An 18812-nucleotide genomic window follows, 5' to 3' on the forward strand; every position below is an offset into this window, starting at 1 on the left:
CAGTGTGTGAACGCACAACAGTTCTCTTCAGAAACATCTGAAGCTTCAGCCCTTTACAGCCGAGACCAACAGTAATTCACTATTTGAAAGTATTGGTAAAACATGTAATTACTGCTACTTGCAATCTATAACCTAAATGCAAAGGCTGTTGTGAGATAGTCTGCACTATCTCACAACCACAAATCCCCAAAGTCTTGTACAGGATTTAATCTGTAACTTCAGTTTTTGCAGTCAAGATGACAATGGAAGTGGAAAGTAAGGGAAAAAAACGTGTAAGAAAAAAATCTGAGTTTTAAGAAAGAAATATCTAACTTGAATATGGTTGTCCATATGAACTGTAGAACTGTAGACTTCCTTACTGAAGCAGACCTCTCTAGTACCAAAAAATAATCAGTTTCTCTGAGTCAAATCTAATTCAAAAAGGTTTGGTGCGACCTCTGGTGGTCAAATTTAATCATTACTGTTCCAGGCCACATTATGAGTGAGAAAAAGTAAAAAGTGACCTAAAACCCTGGAAACAAATGCATTTTACATTGCAGTGACATATTCTCATGATGGAAAAGAAATTGCAGCCTTCAGTTTAAGTACATTTACTTAAACTACTATCCTGTTGAAATACAAAGTGCTGGCAGATTTCACCAGGTTCGTTTAGAATATATCTGGTATTTCAAAGAGCTTAAACAGGCCCACAGCATCACAGATCTTTCACCCTAACAAATATTCTGTTTTTTTTCATTCCAAATTCACCCAGTGATTTTGATTAAAAAACCTAAATAACACCAAACACGCACCTCCACTTACAATCATTGAATTTAATGAATTGAGGAGGGTTTTTTAATCTACCTTACCCTCCTCTTCCTGAGGAAAATATCATATAATAGTTTTGTGTCATATCACATTAATTTCCCAGAGAATCTACGAATTATTGGAAAAGTAATTAGACTCTCCTAGAATTTCTGCTTTAAAAAGCATAAATGAAAAGCAGATTAATTTAACATTACGCTCTTAGACTCATCCCATGAAGTGATAAAAGATACTTTTTTGAAATTTTTGTCGACAGAATTAAACGTGAGTTTATTGTTTCAGGTAAAACAATTTTATATATATATATATATATATATATATATATATATATATATATATATATATATATATATATATATATATATATATATATATATATATATATATATATAGAAAACATTTAAGCTAATTTAATACATGGAAGTCAAACATTTTGTACAGAGCCCGACTGGTGAGGTGGGAGAAAAAAAATACAAATAAAAATCGTGGCCACGACCTAACATAACTCGTGGGAACGACTTCATATTTCGTGGCCACGATTTTTATTATTTTTATTATTTTTCCCCCCATGTCACCAGGCGGGCTGGAAGCAACTGGGAACTAATGGTTGGCAACATTTGGTTTTAACACGGGTGTATTTTGCTGTGACACATTTCAAACATGGCTTCTAAAGATCAACCGGTGTGTCAAATCTTCTCCTTCCAGGACTGTAAAATGTCCCCAGACCCAGTCTTCGAGCTCCCGGCCCAGTGCGTGACCCCCACGGCGGCCCCGATAGTGATAGACAACGGCTCCTTTCAGACTCGGGCCGGCTGGGCGGCTCCGGCGGCGGAGTTCGACTCTCCGCGGCTGCTTTTCAGGTCGGTGGCGGCTCGCAGCAGAGGGGCCGCCCGCAGCGAAACCCAGATAGGGAACGACATCCCGAATCTGGAGCCGCTGCGGTGGCTGCTCAAGAGCCAGTTCGACCGCAACGTGGTGGTGAACTTCGAGATCCAGGAGCTCATCTTGGACTATGTTTTCACACACCTGGGGCTCAGCTCGGAGGTCAGGGAAACACAATGAAACTCAGTGAAAATGGACGAACTGATTAATTGGTTGCAATTCCAGGAAACATTTTGTGAATACTTGTCATTTCAGAATAACTGAAATTTTCAAATAATATTTGCATTCAAACTCACACTTTTTAAAAAAAATTAAAACATGCCATTTAGATTTTATTAATACCTTTATTTCTTCTGCATAAATTGTAAAAATGAGTTTAGCTGAATTTGTTTCTGATTCTCTCACATCTAGGGCAGTGTGGAGCATCCCATCCTGATGACAGAGGCCCCCTGCAACCCACTGCACTGCCGGCAGATGATGTCAGAGCTGCTGTTTGAGTGCTACCGCGTCCCGTTTGTGTCTTATGGCGTGGACGGCTTGTACAGCTTCTACCACAACAACAATCAGAGGAACCTGCAGCGACCAAACACCGGCATCATTCTGTCCTCTGGCTACCACTGCTCTCACATCCTGCCTGTCGTCAACGGCAGGTGAGCCTCAACACACGCAGACATCATCCTGAGTACTTCCACCGTATTTTGACTGTATTATACTTACACTTAATGCAGCCTTCCCTGTTTCACCTGATGCGATTTTTGATTTCAGATTGGACGCTCTGAACTCTAAACGTGTGAACGTGGCTGGAAGTCAGGCGGCTTCCTACCTGCAGCGCCTCCTGCAGCTGAAATATCCAGGTCACCTCGCCGCCATCACACTGAGCCGCATGGAGGAACTGCTGCATGGGCACAGCTACGCTGCCGTGGATTATCACGAAGGTACAACACAGATTGACGTACCCACATCTTATTCTTATGTATTTATTTAATCCCTTTGTTGTTTCTGGTCCACAGAGCTGGAGAAGTGGCGCTGCCCGGAGTTTTATGAGCGGGAGGTTCACCGGATACAGCTTCCCTTCTCTGGGAAGGTGCCAGGAGGCTGCGTGAGTGCGGAGGAGCGGCAAGAGAGGCGAGCTCAGCAGCTCCGAAGACTTCAGGAGATCAACACTCGGCGGCGGGAAGAGAAGCTGCAGCAGGATCAAGAGAGGCTGGACCGATTTTTGGCCATACAAGTAATTGTTACTCTAAATATGTAAAAAAAAAAAAAGTTTTCCAACTCTTTAAACATATTTTAAAACTACTTTCATTTATCACTAACAAAATATGTGGCTCCTCGTCTGTTTTATTGTTATTATTATGATTTAATAAAATCAGTGTAAACATACTTTGCTTACTCCATGGTTTCAGCACTGCAACAAGCAAAAGTCAAACAAACTGTGATAATAAAAGCAGCCATTGTTGAGTCACTGTGCAGCACAGAGATCATAGGGCACTGTGTGTGCAGGAGCTGCTGGAGGACGGCCTGTTGGATCAGTTCCACAAAAGCCTCATGGAGCTCAACATGGATTCAGCTGAGGAGCTGCAGTCGTACATCAACAAGCTGCAGCTTGCGGTGGAGCAGGGGAGGCTGAAGCTGCTGCAGAGCGACGGAGGGGAGGGGAAGATGGAGGTACGGCCTTTTCTGTTCAACTACTGATTTATCATTTTAAGTCTAGTTTGTACACAGTAAAAACACACCGAAAATTCAACTAATTTAGGAAATAAACATTTTATTGACACTGATAAAGCGTTAGTATAGCTTTCTCAATGTATGTGTGATCTGTTGTGGCAAAGCAAAAAAATATATACTTATGAAGTTAACATGTGAAAAGCTAAGCCCTTTCTGTTTGGCTTAACATCAATGCAGTATATGGATAATCTGGTGACTATTTATTGGATCAACCAATTAATACTTGGATAGAAAAGGTGGTTAGTAAAACTTCAACCAGCTAAAGTCATGCCACTTGAGGAGTGTGGATTACAGGGGCGCCGCCAGGACTCTTGAGCCCCATGACAAAACATTAGATTGGGCCCTCTCCCCCTGTGAAACTACTGTTACAGTTTCTTGAGTCTATCTGACCCATCAAAAGCATCACAATTTTAAAGGCCTGCAACTGCCTCGCTTTCTTTGGTTCAATGCTGATACTAGCACAATATTTACTGCTAATGAGTTTTACATGCCACAGTCCACATACTGCATGTAAATAGGTTGCTTAAATTTTTTATTATTTAGTTTTATCTCATTGAAATGTCTCTTCCCACTTGCAACAGTCACAGACAACGTGCAAAATATACATAAAACAATCCAGACTTCTCAAAAAAAAAATGCTGTGTAGTTGCATTTTATTCAAGCTGCAGTATGTAACTTTAATAAAAATAGGTTTTCTCTATATTTGTTAAAGTTGTCACCATATCGTGACAGTTTGTTACAAGACAGATAATCTGTGAAAAGATCAATCTCCTCCACCTCCTCCCTGAACTACTGTTGCTAGCTAAAGTAATGCACCGTTCTGACCAGAAACAACCAATCAGAACCAGGAGGAGGGTTTAGTGTTGTTAAGCAACTTCATTCACTCACTGCTAAATGTGTTAATGGAGGAGAAACAACTTATTGTTACAGGAAAACTGTTTATCTGCCGTCACTGGTAGCTTTGCTAACTAAACTGAGCATTCACAATTTGAATCTGCATAGCTCTGTGCTATGCTAGCTGCAGCATAGCACAAAGCAAGGGGGAAGGAGGATGAGCAGCCAAATGAGATTGTGATTGACAGCGCTAAAACCCGCCTCCTGCCTCTGATTGGTTGTTTCTAAATAGCACTTGGAGAAGGCAGAGGAAATAATTTTTTCACAGATTATCTCTCATGCCATTCTGTCATAACACAATGACAGTTCAAACAAATATGTAAAAAATAATATTTTTTATAAGAATTACATGCTGCAGCTTTAATTTCACTTAGGAGAGGACGGGTCAGGAGGTGACGATATGTATCTGTAATTTAAATGCAAGCTAAAGTAAAACTGTTTGGACTGACTGCAGTCCAGACAGGAGGCTGTTTTTTTTTTAATCATTTTATAAAGATTGTTTGAATTTCCGTCAGCAGCAAATATATTGTTTTGTTGTGTAATTGTAAAAAGAGCAAAGACACAGAGAAATCCCTATAGATTCCCTGGAATGATGCTAACTAGGTTGTCATTGGATACAGTGTTGCTCACCTTTTTCACTAGGACAGAGGTAAGGAGTTTATGTTGGTATCGGGGATTAGAGCTGCTGCTGACTGATTCACCTGTTGTCAAGTGTGGTAAAAGGTACAGGGACAAGTTAAATATATGAATATCTTGGTATTTATTTTCCTTAATTCATTAAATGCTAGTGAAATGGAGGCAAACAGTAGTCTGTAGCTAAGCTAACTATGCTAAATGGTTGATAATTTCACACAGTCTTCTCACCTCTCTTGGAGGAAAACTGTTACAAATAGACACTCTTGTCTTTTTCTCTCTCTAATGTATTTTTTTTTTTTTTTGAAAACTTGACTTTATTATTTTTCTAGGCAGCATAGTAACTACCACAGTCGTACTTGTGTCTTCTACTAACTGCTGCCTATATATATTTAAATATATATATATATATATATATATATTGTGGGGGGGCCCCCTGTGGTCCAGGGACCTTAGAATTGTCATAACTTTTCCCCCCTATATGGAGCCACTGTATGGATATATTTATAGACAAAGGTTTCTATTTTTTATAAATGCAAAATGTTTGTATTTTTGTACAGTTCTGGCTTACTTACCTCTCTGAGGGTGTTGCTCTTTCAGCAAATTGCCATTTTTTCAGTCCCTATTCTCCAATTAACAATTATTCGATTTGGAAATTAGTTGATGATTATTTCAGTAATCAAATAATTACAATCCTAGTATGTTTTCTCTTTGTTTGGATGTGATTTATTGAATACTCAACCTTAACAAGATCAACAGAAAAAGTCGTCTGCTTCATAAGCTTTAAATTTTGCTTTGAACATCATAAAGGTTTATGCCTGGTGTTTCAGCTGCTCTCTTAACATGAGCTGGACACACGTCAAAGACAGACAGGAGTCACCAGAAACGGATGCAGTTCACTCTATGTTTCAATGTGAACATCCTTCTAATGGGTGGAAAACCCCTTAGATTTTAGGGAGAATCCAACTTTGTTAGCTTTGTAAGATAAACATGATACAGTTTTGAACATGTAGATGAAGCTGGGCCTTGATTTTTCTTAAAGTTTTGAGTAACTTTACTTCCTTTCTTTAATAAATGAAATAGTAATGTAAAAACTGAATTATGTATTCACTCAGGTTATCTTTGTCTGATTAGTTTGATAAACTGAAACAGAGATGAAGCACTTTTTCTTTGCACTGTAGATAAATAATCGAACCATGTTTTTGTAAAATGAGCAAATTCCATATTTCCACTGCTTTGCGTTACAGTGAGTATGCAAATGCTTGGATAGGTAAAAGTCAGGAGCACTCTTAGTGATCAAGCTTCATCTGTAGTCTAAAAATGTAGATGATCCAGTCTTTTTTTTATTTTTATTTTGTTAAGACTCCTAATGAATGTGCAGAATTTGTTCCCGCCTGCTGCAGTGGATTATCTGCGGCTGACATGACGCCTGAGGCTGTTCTCTCGCTCTCTGCCAGGTGTCGGAGTTAGAGCAGCCGGTGGATGAAGGAGACGGAGTGGCACTGATGGATTCAGACTTCCCCGAGGACCCGCTGTCAGAAAAATCCGCCGGCGTCGTTCAGGTAGTGGCACACCGACACTGTAGATTCTCTAATAAATACATGGGAGCCTCATTAACGCTGTGCTGACGGGCCGGAGAGTGTGGAGGAGTATCTGCAAGTAAACTTTTAGTCAAGTTTTCTGCTCATGCTCTGGACTTTGCTCCGGAAAAACAGATGTTGGGGCGAGACTTAAAAGAATGAGCTGTTTTCCAGCCCGCCTTCAACATGGCCGAGTACCACCAGCTGTTTGTGGGGACGGAGCGGCTGCGCTGTCCGGAAATCCTGTTCCAGCCTTCTCTGATCGGAGAAGACCAGATGGGACTGATGGAGACATTGCAGTATGTCCTAGCAAGGTAAAAACACAATATTACAGATCCACTGCAGTAATAAAACACTCCACTGCTTTGCATTGCAAACGGGTGGCCAATAAGAACAATTTCTTTTAAAACAATGCACAACAGGGTTTTATTTTATGGAAATGCATACAGTTTTATTGGAACTTCACATATAAATTTGTTTTACCACAAACAGATACACCCCGGAGCAGCAGGAGGCGCTGGTGAGCAATGTGTTTCTGACGGGAGGGAACATGCAGCACCCTGGCATGAAGGAGCGGGTGGAGAGGGAGCTGCTGGCACTGAGGCCATTCCAGTCTCATTTCAAGGTTAACATTTCAAAATGTCTTTTTAAAATAATGCAAATCATGTTGTGACACATAATGCAGATTTTGATGAGCATAATTGTTTTGAATTGAAACCGGGTGAGAAAAAAAATCTACCGTATATATAATAATCTAATTTTACCTGCCTACACAGGTAACCATGGCAACCCGGCCAGGCTTGGACGCGTGGTACGGAGCGCGGGACTGGGCGTTGGAGCATCCAGCCGCAGCAGGAGCAGAAGGCTGGATTAGCCGGCAGGACTACGAGGAGAAAGGAGGCGAATATCTGAGCGAACACTGCGCCTCTAACGTCTTCGTTCCCATGAAGCTCGCCAAACCGGTTCCTGTTCGTCCCGCCGAGCCCCCTGCGGCTCTTCAGACCCTGACAGGAGCCTCAGCCGCCTCGGCAACCGTTACAGTCGCCCCAGCTCCATCCTTATCCTCAGATTCTGCTGACGTCAACATGGCTGCCTCCTGAAATGAGAAATATTCACTGAGTGCAGTTTGGACTGACGTGATGCATTTATTTTTTATTTTGGTTTGATTTGGTAATCCCAACCTTTGAGTCCTTTGCGGTTGGACTATTGCATTATATGACAAATGTTACTCCATATGTTTTGCAGCTGTAGTTTCAACCAAACATTGCTACATCTTTTTCCAGCGTTATAATTTTAGAGTTTTCCACAACGACGTCTCTCATTCAGACTTTCCTTTTTGAGTCTTTTGTAAATTTGTAATTAACGTCTGTAGAAATGCTGATCGAAACCTTTCATATTGAATGGTGATCACCTTTTAAGGTCTAGTTGAAACATGTATTTCAATATTTTGTAAACAAAAAAACATGAGCTTTCTTTGTTTATTTGAATACAGATTTTTTTAAGTAAAGTTGAGTCTGTTTCATCACTACATTTTTTTCTCTAATCTAACCTCTTTTCCTTAGGTTTTCCTTTTGTCCATTCATCATGTCTGTTTTGTGTTTAGTGTAAACAAATCCTTTCATCAGAAACCCAATTACTTTATGTTGCAGTATATTCTTGTTTCCACTAGATGGCGAAAAGAAACATACAATGTTATGTCTTTCCTTGTTGATATATGTAAACTATTGTATAACACTGACCTTTATGTTTGCATTATAGAGATCACTAAATGTCGCATTTCTACTTTTCCCTATAGTGTAAAACTTATTAAACTGTCTGATTTCAATGTCATGATGTGCACAAGCTACAGAGCTTAGACTGGTCTTCCTGGCCAGCGTGTGAGCAGTCCGGTAAGTGCGTGGATTTTATTGCTCCTTGGTGACCGCGCAGTGCAGCAGGCCTGAGTAGTTTAATAGTATTATGTGGGAAGCCGTGTCGGGGATCAAGGTTCAAACCAGCGCTCGGCCTGCTCTGTTTCTCCTCAAGTAACAACATGGCAGCGGGCGGCGCGCATGCATTCAGAAAGGCCCCGTTCCCACAGCAGGGGCTGATAGGAGCCACGGCGTGCCTGCGACTTCCACAGGATTGGTTGAAGATTAGCACAAGGGTTAAAATGGGAGAAAAAAAAAATATAGGAACATGTTGAAATCAAACTGTATAACTGCATCTCTAAAAAAAAAAAAAAACCCACCCTGATGATGTGTAACAGGTCTCCGCATTTTTATTTCTCCCTACTAAAGGATGATGACGTGCAAGATGTCCTGTCAAACAGCATATTTCCTGCTAGGGCCAATCAGCACCATCATTATGTGTTTCTGGACCATGTTTACCTCACGGCGCAGGGGGGAAATACCTCACTGACTGGGGGCTTGTGTTTCCAAACAAGCCTGCTGCCACCGCGTTGGCTGGTGTCCAATTAGGAGGATTTGTTTGTGAGCTGCAGTGTTGTAGGTCAGCAGGAGCAGCAGACGGGATGAGCCAATGTCCCGCAGACCTGTGGCGGAGGAGAGGGAAAATAAAAGTCCAAACTCTGAATCTGTGACAGATACCACTAAGCTTTTTCTTAAAATAGCCAAAAACTCAAATTTGGTTTGTTATGGGAAACCTTGTCATTGTCGTGAGTCTATTCACATGTTTGCGTGCACAGACTGTGTGCATACATTTGACTCTTCAACTGGTTGTCTTATTGGCGGGAAAGAACAGTAGTGTTTCAAATACTGGAATATGCAGTCGTGCCTTGCGGTTTTCTACATTTTGCAGTGTATATTGTAGTCACAATATACATTTTTGTGATAGTCCAAAACCAGAGGTGGGTAGTTACATTCACTTAAGTAAATTTTTGAAATAAATGTGCAATTAGGAGTAGGTTTACACTTTGAGGTATTGCCTCTTTTACTTGAGTAAAATTTCTGGATTACACACCTGCAATTTGTTAAAGTGAAACTTCTCGTTTCTACACAAGCTTAGTTTTTCTAATGTCATTTTGCACATATTTGCACTTATCTTTATATTTTTGTCTGTCTGATTAGATCATTTTAAAAAACATTAAACCACATGTTACTCAGTAATTGAGTAGTCTCTTTACCAAATACTTTTTTACTCTTACTTGAGTACTTTCTTAGATGGCTCCTTTATACTCTTACTAATTTCTTGCATTTTTGGGCCCTATGCCGACCTCTGTTCAAAACAGTCATACTTAATTTGCAAAGCAGAAGAAAACAACACATTTTTCTATATGTTTTCTACACATACAAACCTGAAAATCATCGTGCCTGTGGGTACACTATCACTAGAGATAGTCAGGTATCACTATCTTAAAGTGATACCCCAAAGAAAAACCCTGTTCATCTTAGTAACACAGGAGATAGGTCACGGAGAAAGTTGCAAAGATTTCTAAAAGCATTTAGGCTAAAGTTAGAAACCACAAGAACTCCTGTGTAAAGTTCTCCACAAGCCATGTGAGGACAAACTTGCACTAAGCATCAACCTGAACACGTAATTGCGCGCCATGTCGAAACATGGTGGCGGCAGCATCATGATTTTCTTCGGCAGGGACAGAGCTGATGCCAAGTCAAAGGAAAGCCTTTAAGAGGTTGCAAAACGCTTGAGACTGATTAAAGTGATAATCAGTCACTTTAATCAGTCTGGAAGGTTCACCTGCAAGACATTTTATTGTGAACATGATCCTCTGTATGTGTGAATAAACTAAACTGGAAAATAAGAAAGTTATAATATTTGGCAAAAACAATTGCCAGATTCTTCTTTCTGCATAACAAAACTTTGCTGATATTGATTGATTATGTTCCTCACATGATCAAAGCTGCTGCTTTATTTTCCAGATCAGTCCTCTGTGGACGCTGTGGGACGTCACAGGCTGGGATGAAACATCTCTAAGGGGCATTTATGAGACAAATTGGATTGCATTTGTCTTCACATCCAATTAAACTGATGCACAATGAATCGTAGACACTGGTCCATTACGCAGACTGGGAGGACAAAGCGTGTCTCTGTCTCTGAGCTTTTGGTCCGATGGGCTCGTTTGGCTTCTCCTTTGTTTTTAAACACTGCATGCAATAAATTCATATAAAGTATGATTTCCTTTTACATATGTTTCTTTTTATTTTAATAGATGCTCTGCATCTTTTCTTGACAAGCTAGGCTATAGCTGAAGCACCTGTTGGGAAAATTTAAATTTCAAATGCACGAGAGCTGCAAATCCTGTGTTGCGTCCCCCGCCCCTCTCTTCTTCCTTGAAATAATGGTTACTAAGCTGTGTTGCTATGTTACCAAACACTCAGAGTTTGAGTAGGTCTGCGGTGGCGCTGACTGGCTGTCTGAGAAGCCTGAAAAGGCGCAGAGACGGTGACCGAGTGTCCAAGACGACAGCTGCAAACATGGAGCATCCAGACTCAATTAGGAGGAGGGCTTCTGGGGAGGATGCAACAATATCTGACCAGCCTGTATTTTTATATTTTATCAGAGAAATTCTCATTTAAAAAAAAATAATGTGTTGCTTAATTCCTATGAGAAGCTCTTGTTTTTGTATCTGATAAGATTTCAGACATACATTAATTCCCCCCTGGCCTTTGAAAGGAAACTCAATCCTGTTTCATTTCCTCTACTCGTCTCCCACAAGACCACAAGCAAAGAGATGGATAAAGTCTCTCTGTGCTTCCTCGCTAAAGCCAGCTGAGCATCTGCCTTTTGCTGGAATAACAAATCATCATGTTCCAGGGAGATGTTCATCTTCAAACACGTACAGCGTTTAGAAGGGTTGAATCACCCAACAGTAGCTGTAATTAGATGAAAAAGGCCTCTTTCTCATACCCCTGTTTCCTCCTCCTCTTCCTCCTCCCCCTTGTCTCGCTCCATATGTAGAAAGCAACAGATCTTAATCCCGCCTGTGCACGGCCACGAGAAGCTGGTGGTTGGCCCGAACTGTCGACTCTGAAAAACTTTTATTTTATCCTCTGTACATATAGAGACCTGTAAACTGGAGCACTGATGTTCCGGGCCGTGGCTGAGCACGCAAAGAGGCACCCTGGGGTGAGTAAGCCTAATTTCTTCCTGGTTTGACTTTAATGTTCTTATGATGTGTGGCGATTTAAAAAAAAAAAAAAAGAAGCTATTTTTCTCTTTCTAAATTTCATTGGATGACCCTTGTTTTGAAAAACTGTGAAAGGAAATTCAGCCACACGATGTTTATCACATGAGTTTAATGAATATAATTAGCATTTTGTTGTAATAATTTTGATTACAAAAGTAAATGTGATTGTGGTATAATTTTAATTTGTTTTTGGCTTAGATACACATCCATTCTCTTTTTTTTTATTAGATTACCATGTCCAAATCATAAGTAGGTCAACTTTTAGATCGTTTCTACTGGCCTTTTCTGCTTATTGATTTTCAGCAAAAATACTGCAAAATTTGATTTACCTTAGTAAATTTGCAGTCAAATGTCACTCCCTACTGTCCTTATTCCTGTACTTAGCCTGCTTATGTAATCACTTGCAATGCCACTCATTCATTAATAGGTTAAAGCAGGAAAGATAAAGAGAAGACTAATTCTGTCTCTTCTAATCTGGAGCTCTCATTCAGTCAGTTACGTCATTCCTGCAGCCCGTTTTAAAATCAACTCAAAATTAGAGAGGATTAAGGCACCAGTCATACATAACACATGAAAAAAAATTATTCAATCTCCCTAATTATCTGACAAAATCAGATCAGCTACTGGTGTAAAACCTTTCCTCAAAGACATACGTTGCTTCCCCCACAGGGGAGGGGATTATTTCAGTCTTTTTTATCCATTTCCACAAGGGCTGACAGAGTGTTAACTTTTTGTCTCTGGTCTCCTTGGAGAGAGAGAGAGAGACAGAAAGAGCTACAGAAGCTGCAGAGATGAAAACCTGAGCTACCAGAGCTCCTCAGCACCGTCTATCATCTTGGAAAACTGACAAGCACCAAGACAGAAACCGCAGAGAGTAAAATCCCTTTGAGACTCCGTAAACCTGCCTCATCAACTTCACACAGACGGACGGAAAGAGACAGACGGTTAGAGTCCAAAAGTTTCAGTCAGGGAGACAAATAAAGACATCAGTCAGACAAATACACAGATGGAAAGAGTGAAAGATAAGCAGAGCAATATCATTATGAGAGTGGTGCATTTTAAGAAATCTCTGTCACAAAATGTCTGCAATTCAGAAAATTGCAGGATGAAAGTATAAGTAAAGAGGAATGAAGACAATCTGAGTTAATAATATAAAGTACATAATAATCATCATTGGGTCGGTCACCCAATTGATGATTTTTTTTAAAATCGTAAAAATCTTTATATTTCCGCCATTGTACATTGAAAAACCCATTGAAGTTTGACCTTTCATGACCAAAGACTCTTCGCTCTCCTGTCCAGGTCAGCCAACCTGCTGGAGTTCATTATTTTATTAAACTAAACTCCTGGTGTAACTTCCTCAAATCAACTTTCCGTCTGCATTGAACTGTCTTACATTGTGGGGTCGTTAGTGGCTCTAATCCTCCTTCAGGATCCATTTGGCTCACATTGAGATCATGTCGGATTGACGTGAGTCAAGCTTTAACTTGTGGTCAGACTTCCTGGAGGGGTTAACAAGCTACCTGACGTCTAGCTGATGGTGTCTTCCATCCAATTTGTGGACATTTCTTTCTTTTTTAGTACATATTGACTGGAAGATGTTTCCATTTCACGTTAAAGAGACCAACTAGACCAGCTGTTGCCAAACCTTTTCAGATCCTCATCCCCGAAACTACAGCAGACTTTGGAATCCAAGCTAATGTAACTAGACAAGACTATAAGACAATTAAAATTTAAATACATGTTGTTTTTTTTAATCTATTTCTAAATTGACAAATTAAAAAACGTAGATTAAAAAAATGTAAAGACAAATGTATAAGTATAGTAAATACATTTCTATTTTTGTTGTCTATTAAGTAATAAGAGTGTTTAAATACATTTAAAATCAAAATGTATACCTGACATTTATTTTATAGCATATCATTAATGTTATTCATTAAATAAATGATAGAGTAATACATATTGTTTGTATTCTATGGTACTAACATTTGTTATCATTATTAATTATTCATAACATTTTCATTTTAATATTATTGACGTGTATGTTAATATGTAATGCAACATTTTTTATATGAAAAAGTAAAGCAAATGGAAAAATAAAATCGATCCTTTTATCTTAAGATTAATGATTAAAAAAAACAGTTGTGGGAGCCAATGGGCTAGTGTTCCCATTGCATTCTGGGTAGAAAACAGAGATGGCTTTTGGTGTGATTTGAAGAAGTCCGCCTGTCCAATTGAGGAGCTAGCCGTAACAAGAACAACTGCAAATAAAAGAAACAAAAGTATTAAAATACCCTCGGTCTTCTGGAAACATTATTTTTCACATTAAAATGCAGCACAGGCGAAAATTGTATGACAAAGAAGTTCTTGTTCTTTGGGTTTGTTGTTTTCCCACAGACCGTCATTCAGAGTCTTACATAACTTCGTTCACTGGGATGACAGGAGGCGATGGAGCAGAAGCGGGTCACTAATTAATCAGCAGAGCTGTGATTGGTCCGCTGCCCACATCACCTGTCTTACAGTTCCTGTTGTCCTCACCTGGAAAGGAGCAAACCGGCTGCGATTTTCTGATGAACCTGGAAGGAAATGACTGGAGGATATAATCAGATTTTTGATTGGAAAAAACTTGCCATTAATTGGACTGTCAAATTAAGGGTTTAGATGACTGAGCTGAGTCACTGCAGTATTTCCTTCTCTTAAAAAGATATTTGTGTGGCTTAAATTGACAAATGTGATTTTGCTCTTCACATGAGATCGCAGCTGAAAGGACTTGCTGCTTTTCATCACATCTAAATTTATTGAACACGCTGTTTTGAAATGACTTGTTTTTTGACAATTTTTTTAAAAATTGAAACAAAACTGTTTGAATGAACTCTTTTTGACTCCCCCCCACATTTTACAATGTTACAACCACAAATCTGAATGTGTGCCAGAGTTTCAGAAAAATAAGTAATTCACAGCTATGCCAGAAACCTAGAACACTTAGGCTTCTTTGTATGTACATGTTTAATTATTTGAAATTGCAATAACATAATACATACACCACATATAGCTCATAGTACATATTTATGGTTTCACATCCATAAATATTAACTTTTCACAGCCAGTACACATTCAGGTTTCAGGGGTGGGTTCTGATCCGATGTGTTCCAATGTCTAACTGTATGAGCCTTTTGTCAGGTTATGCTTTGTCATCGATAAAATAACTTTTTTTACTTCTTATATTAATTTTTAATAGCAAAGAAATAATAATTGTTGGTTTTATCTGTTTGTCTCCAGCTAATCCCCCAGTTCTTCTTTATCTGCCTGGGAATGGGTGGCGCATCCTTATATCTTATCCGGCTGGCCAGAGGACCACATGTCACGTAAGACTTTATGAACTTTTGCAGCAGTGTTGGATAAAAATAATAATTAAAAAAACAGCCTGCAATCCTCACTCGCACTCACACTTCGAAGTAACCAACACAAGTTTTGTATAGTTGTGAAGTAGAAGGGAAATAATATGAGGTTTGCAAAGATTTTCGCAAATAAAAGAGTTTAAGGTTTGTCGGAATGATAAGAAATGTAAGTTTCTGTTTCAAGTTCTAATTTGGATTTAGGTTTGGACTTTAACTAGGCCATTTTCAACTGTTCCATTAGCTCTGTCTGTCTATGGTTGTTCTCCTTCTTCCTAACTTTCTCCCTTACCTCTCCTGCTGTGTTCCTTGATTTTTTTGATGCTATTTATTCACAAATTTTTGATAACAAATCTTGAAGCATTCACAGAATGTTTCATTTTCATGATTTAGAAACACAATTAAATTACACACAGGAGAACCACTTAGCAATTGCATCCTAGCAACATCCATGGTAATCGGTTGCTCCAGATTTTATTTAGGGGTATGGAAGAATAGAAAGGACATTTCATGGCACTGTTAATCTGTTTCATTAAACCTAATGTACAGTAATACGTTAATGTTTGTGACTGTGGAGTTTAAAATAACAACAACAACAACACATGCCGTGTCTGTAACAGTCAAGCTGACACCAATCAGACTGCATTAGCTTCAGGCCTTTTTCTGGACACTTTGTCAGATTGCGCACCTTCTTAATCGGTGATCATTATTTATGTTTTCTGAGTAAAATCTATTCATTTTCAACCAACTCGATCAGCTTCAGTGTCATCCTGAGACTCTGCTCTGGTATTAGCTCTAAACCTTTTAAGAAATAGCTTGACTTATTGCTTGCTTTTGATGAATATATTTGTTCCCCTTGATCCAAGTCTTGCTGGATTTGCTTTTAGTAAGCATTTGGCTTAATGTCTGGTCTTAGCAGGTCTTGCAACATGTTTGCACACCACTGTTTATTTAGTTATTTTTATGGTTTCTTTAAAAACAATGGCGGTAAAGATTTAAAGAGGATAAAACAATTCCTTGTTTTTCTGGATTTAGCTGGAACAAGACAGATAATCCTGAACCATGGAATAACCTCGACCCCACATACCAGTACAAGGTAATCCAGATCACACACAAACATTAGCTACTACTTAGTCCACACAAGTTACAGGGTAATTATTTTGCTGCAGCAGCAATCTTCTGTTTCATTTCATGTTTATGTTCTTCTTCTGCAGTTTGTGGCAATCACCACAGACTATAAAAACTTGAAGAAGGAGGGTCCTGATTTCTGAACCGTACAGCTCAGAGTCAAACAGGAAGAAACGAAGATCCGGATCTGGACTCAAATTTCTTTCTCTCTTTGTCTTTTCTGACATCAGCACTGCGGGTTTTGGGTGAACCCAACTCTTAAATTCAGATGTTCGGTTTTAAATAGCAGCTGCCTGGTAAATGTAACAGCAAACTATTGAAACTGCTTACTGTAAGATGTAACACACACAGACCTTCTGCCTGTGTTCGTCCCATTTTACATTACGGCTTATTTTTCATAGTCATACTTACTTCTAATTTTCATCACTGACCGTAATTATCTCAAGAACATAGCCTTGTTTTGGAAATATTGTTTCCACTTTAATTTTCACCACATTACATTGAAAACAACCAGGAAAAAGAAAACATGCATTAATCTAATTACTTTGTAGGTTTCCAGATATTCATCCTAAATGTAAATAGCATGTAAAATATGCAAAGGAAAAAATGCACCGAAACAACCCTGCCTCGTTTTTCCTCTTTATTATCCCAGCGTTTTATAGAGCAATGCCGTCCTGCCCTCCAGCAGCAGTCATTGTGAGCAGAGTGTTTGCACTTCATAACCAACACATGACTGTAAGTTCAGCTGTCACTAAATTTACCAGTGATTGCGTCAGTTATGAAAGCATCGGGTGCTTTAACCACATAATTATATTCTTTCAATAAATGAACCTTTGATTGATGGTTGCCGAAGTGTTTATTTTGTCGTGAGTCGTCTCCACATAGTGGGCAGGTGATTGTTGTTGTGCGCCTGGATGGAAGTGAGAGAGATACGGATCTTTTTCCACACACTGCACTGTCGGCAGTACGGCTGTCACTTTGCAGGTGAATGATGCTTATTCAGTGGAGCCACCTTCAGACTGTGTGTGCGCGTGTGCATGCGTGTGGGCGTGTGCATGCGTGTGTGCGTGTGTGTGAGAGGGAGACATGTAACAGCAGCCCAGTGTCTTTGATCAGTGACAGGATTTTAAACAGTCCACCCCTGTGTGGCATCCTAAGCTCAATACTGTAAATGTAACCTGAGCTCACATACATAATAACACAAGCACACAAGTACACATACATAATAATGATGATAATAAATCCTAATGAGGGCTCAGTGTTTGACGAAGCTATCATCATTGGTACTTCCTGAAAAGGGGAAACTTGAACGTAAGGAAAGATGATCATGTTAGTAAACCTATTTTTTAAAATCAAGCTCCAAATATCAGTTTTTTTGCTGTTTAATACTCACATCCAATGTCATTTCATCCTTTACTTTCAGGATTTTCATCTGGCATGGGATGTTTCGTTGTGTCTCTTTTCACTGAATATGATGTTCACATCTGACTATTTACAGTCAGATGTGAACATCACTTCATCCATGTGATCCCACTGAATATGATGGATTCAGGTTTCTTCTCAGGTGAATTGAAGGTTAAGCAAAACAAAGAATGCTAGAACTTAAAGGGACAGTATTATGTATTTTCCAGCCATACAGTGGCATCTTATAGCATGATCCAGTATCTATGTTACCTTCAGTTGTTATAAAAAAAAAAGTTGTATATATCAAAGATGACTTAAAATAAATTTGACCTTGTAATTTAACACCTTGAAATTGGGCTTCTGTCTCTTTAAGAAGCTTTTGCTGTTCCTGACACTCCTGACAACCTTTCTTGCACTGATAAGTAGTCCCTCTGATGAGCTCAGTTCCACCAGGTGTTTGCTAATTGCTGCTGCCGCTAGTTTTAAGGAGCTGAATGGAGGAGGTGCAGGAGAAGGATGTTCTGTGGGACGGGAGCTTGACTTGGACACTGCAGCTGTGAGGAGGAGCTTTGTGGAAAGAGGAAGCGTTTTGTAAGAGCATACGTTTAGGCATCCCTGAGTGGTTGCCATGGGAGAGTCAAGGATTTCTCAAACACGCGTGAAAAAAACACTCCAAATATATTTTTGATGAGGGAATAACATTATCACATGACATAAAACTAAAAAAAAAAGTTGAAATAACATAACACCTCCACCACTCCTCCGCCTTTAAAGGTTTAGATTATGAACAAAATTAAAACCACCTCACCTCACAACAAACCCTGTTTCAATAATAGTAAGCCTAATACCTTGAATTGAGCAGACACATGGTTTCCCTGACGTTTTAAATGCATTCAAAATCTCACAAAGACAAGTTGTCAGGTCATGAGAAAAAATTCAGCGAGACGAGGCGGGTCCTCATTTATTTGTGCTGTGATGCTGCTTGTGCGACGGTCAGAGTGTTTGGGGGTTTTCTGACGACACAGCTGAGAACTCGACCCAACCTCGCCGACCCTGAGTTCAGCCATAAATCTCTGGAGACGATACACATTCCTCTGGCAAAAATCTTCAGCTGGAAAAAAAACAAAACTGGAGAACAGACAAAAAAGCGAGTTGGAGACGTCCGACTCAGAACAAAAGTCCTTTCAGTGTTTTGCTGAGTGAGTGCTCAAATATTTAGCA

At 39.4% G+C, this 18812-nt stretch overlaps 2 protein-coding genes across 2 annotated transcripts; both read left to right on the forward strand.

The window, feature by feature from the left end:
• The first annotated feature begins 1458 nt into the window (after nt 1–1458).
• Nucleotides 1459–8019, forward strand: actr5 (ARP5 actin related protein 5 homolog). Its single transcript, XM_005800158.2, has 9 exons — nt 1459–1848; nt 2098–2336; nt 2452–2621; nt 2697–2914; nt 3187–3351; nt 6396–6500; nt 6693–6832; nt 7011–7143; nt 7295–8019. The coding sequence occupies exons 1-9, from the start codon at nt 1465–1467 to the stop codon at nt 7616–7618; spliced, it is 1878 nt and encodes a 625-aa protein (XP_005800215.1). The 5' UTR covers nt 1459–1464; the 3' UTR covers nt 7619–8019.
• A 3416-nt stretch (nt 8020–11435) lies between these two features.
• On the forward strand, nt 11436–17034 carry LOC102218605 (NADH dehydrogenase [ubiquinone] 1 alpha subcomplex subunit 4-like 2). The gene is made up of 4 exons (XM_005800105.3): nt 11436–11603; nt 14944–15029; nt 16095–16155; nt 16274–17034. Exons 1-4 carry the CDS (start codon nt 11562–11564, stop codon nt 16328–16330), a joined length of 246 nt encoding a protein of 81 aa, XP_005800162.1. The 5' UTR covers nt 11436–11561; the 3' UTR covers nt 16331–17034.
• The last annotated feature ends 1778 nt before the right edge of the window (nt 17035–18812 follow it).

The sequence above is a fragment of the Xiphophorus maculatus genome, chromosome 1 (genome assembly GCF_002775205.1).
Source record: "Xiphophorus maculatus strain JP 163 A chromosome 1, X_maculatus-5.0-male, whole genome shotgun sequence".
NCBI classification, from domain to species: domain Eukaryota; kingdom Metazoa; phylum Chordata; class Actinopteri; order Cyprinodontiformes; family Poeciliidae; genus Xiphophorus; species Xiphophorus maculatus.

Excerpts from the sequence above, each read along its gene's own strand:
- LOC102218605 (XM_005800105.3), top strand. The coding sequence starts at position 11,562 with ATGTTCCGGGCCGTGGCTGAGCACGCAAAGAGGCACCCTGGG. Across the intron at positions 15,030-16,094 it reads GCCAGAGGACCACATGTCAC|CTGGAACAAGACAGATAATC; the intron begins GTAAGACTTTAT and ends TTCTGGATTTAG. Across the intron at positions 16,156-16,273 it reads ACCCCACATACCAGTACAAG|TTTGTGGCAATCACCACAGA; the intron begins GTAATCCAGATC and ends CTTCTTCTGCAG.
- actr5 (XM_005800158.2), top strand. The coding sequence starts at position 1,465 with ATGGCTTCTAAAGATCAACCGGTGTGTCAAATCTTCTCCTTCCAGGAC. Across the intron at positions 1,849-2,097 it reads ACCTGGGGCTCAGCTCGGAG|GGCAGTGTGGAGCATCCCAT; the intron begins GTCAGGGAAACA and ends TCTCACATCTAG. Across the intron at positions 3,352-6,395 it reads GAGGGGAGGGGAAGATGGAG|GTGTCGGAGTTAGAGCAGCC; the intron begins GTACGGCCTTTT and ends GCTCTCTGCCAG.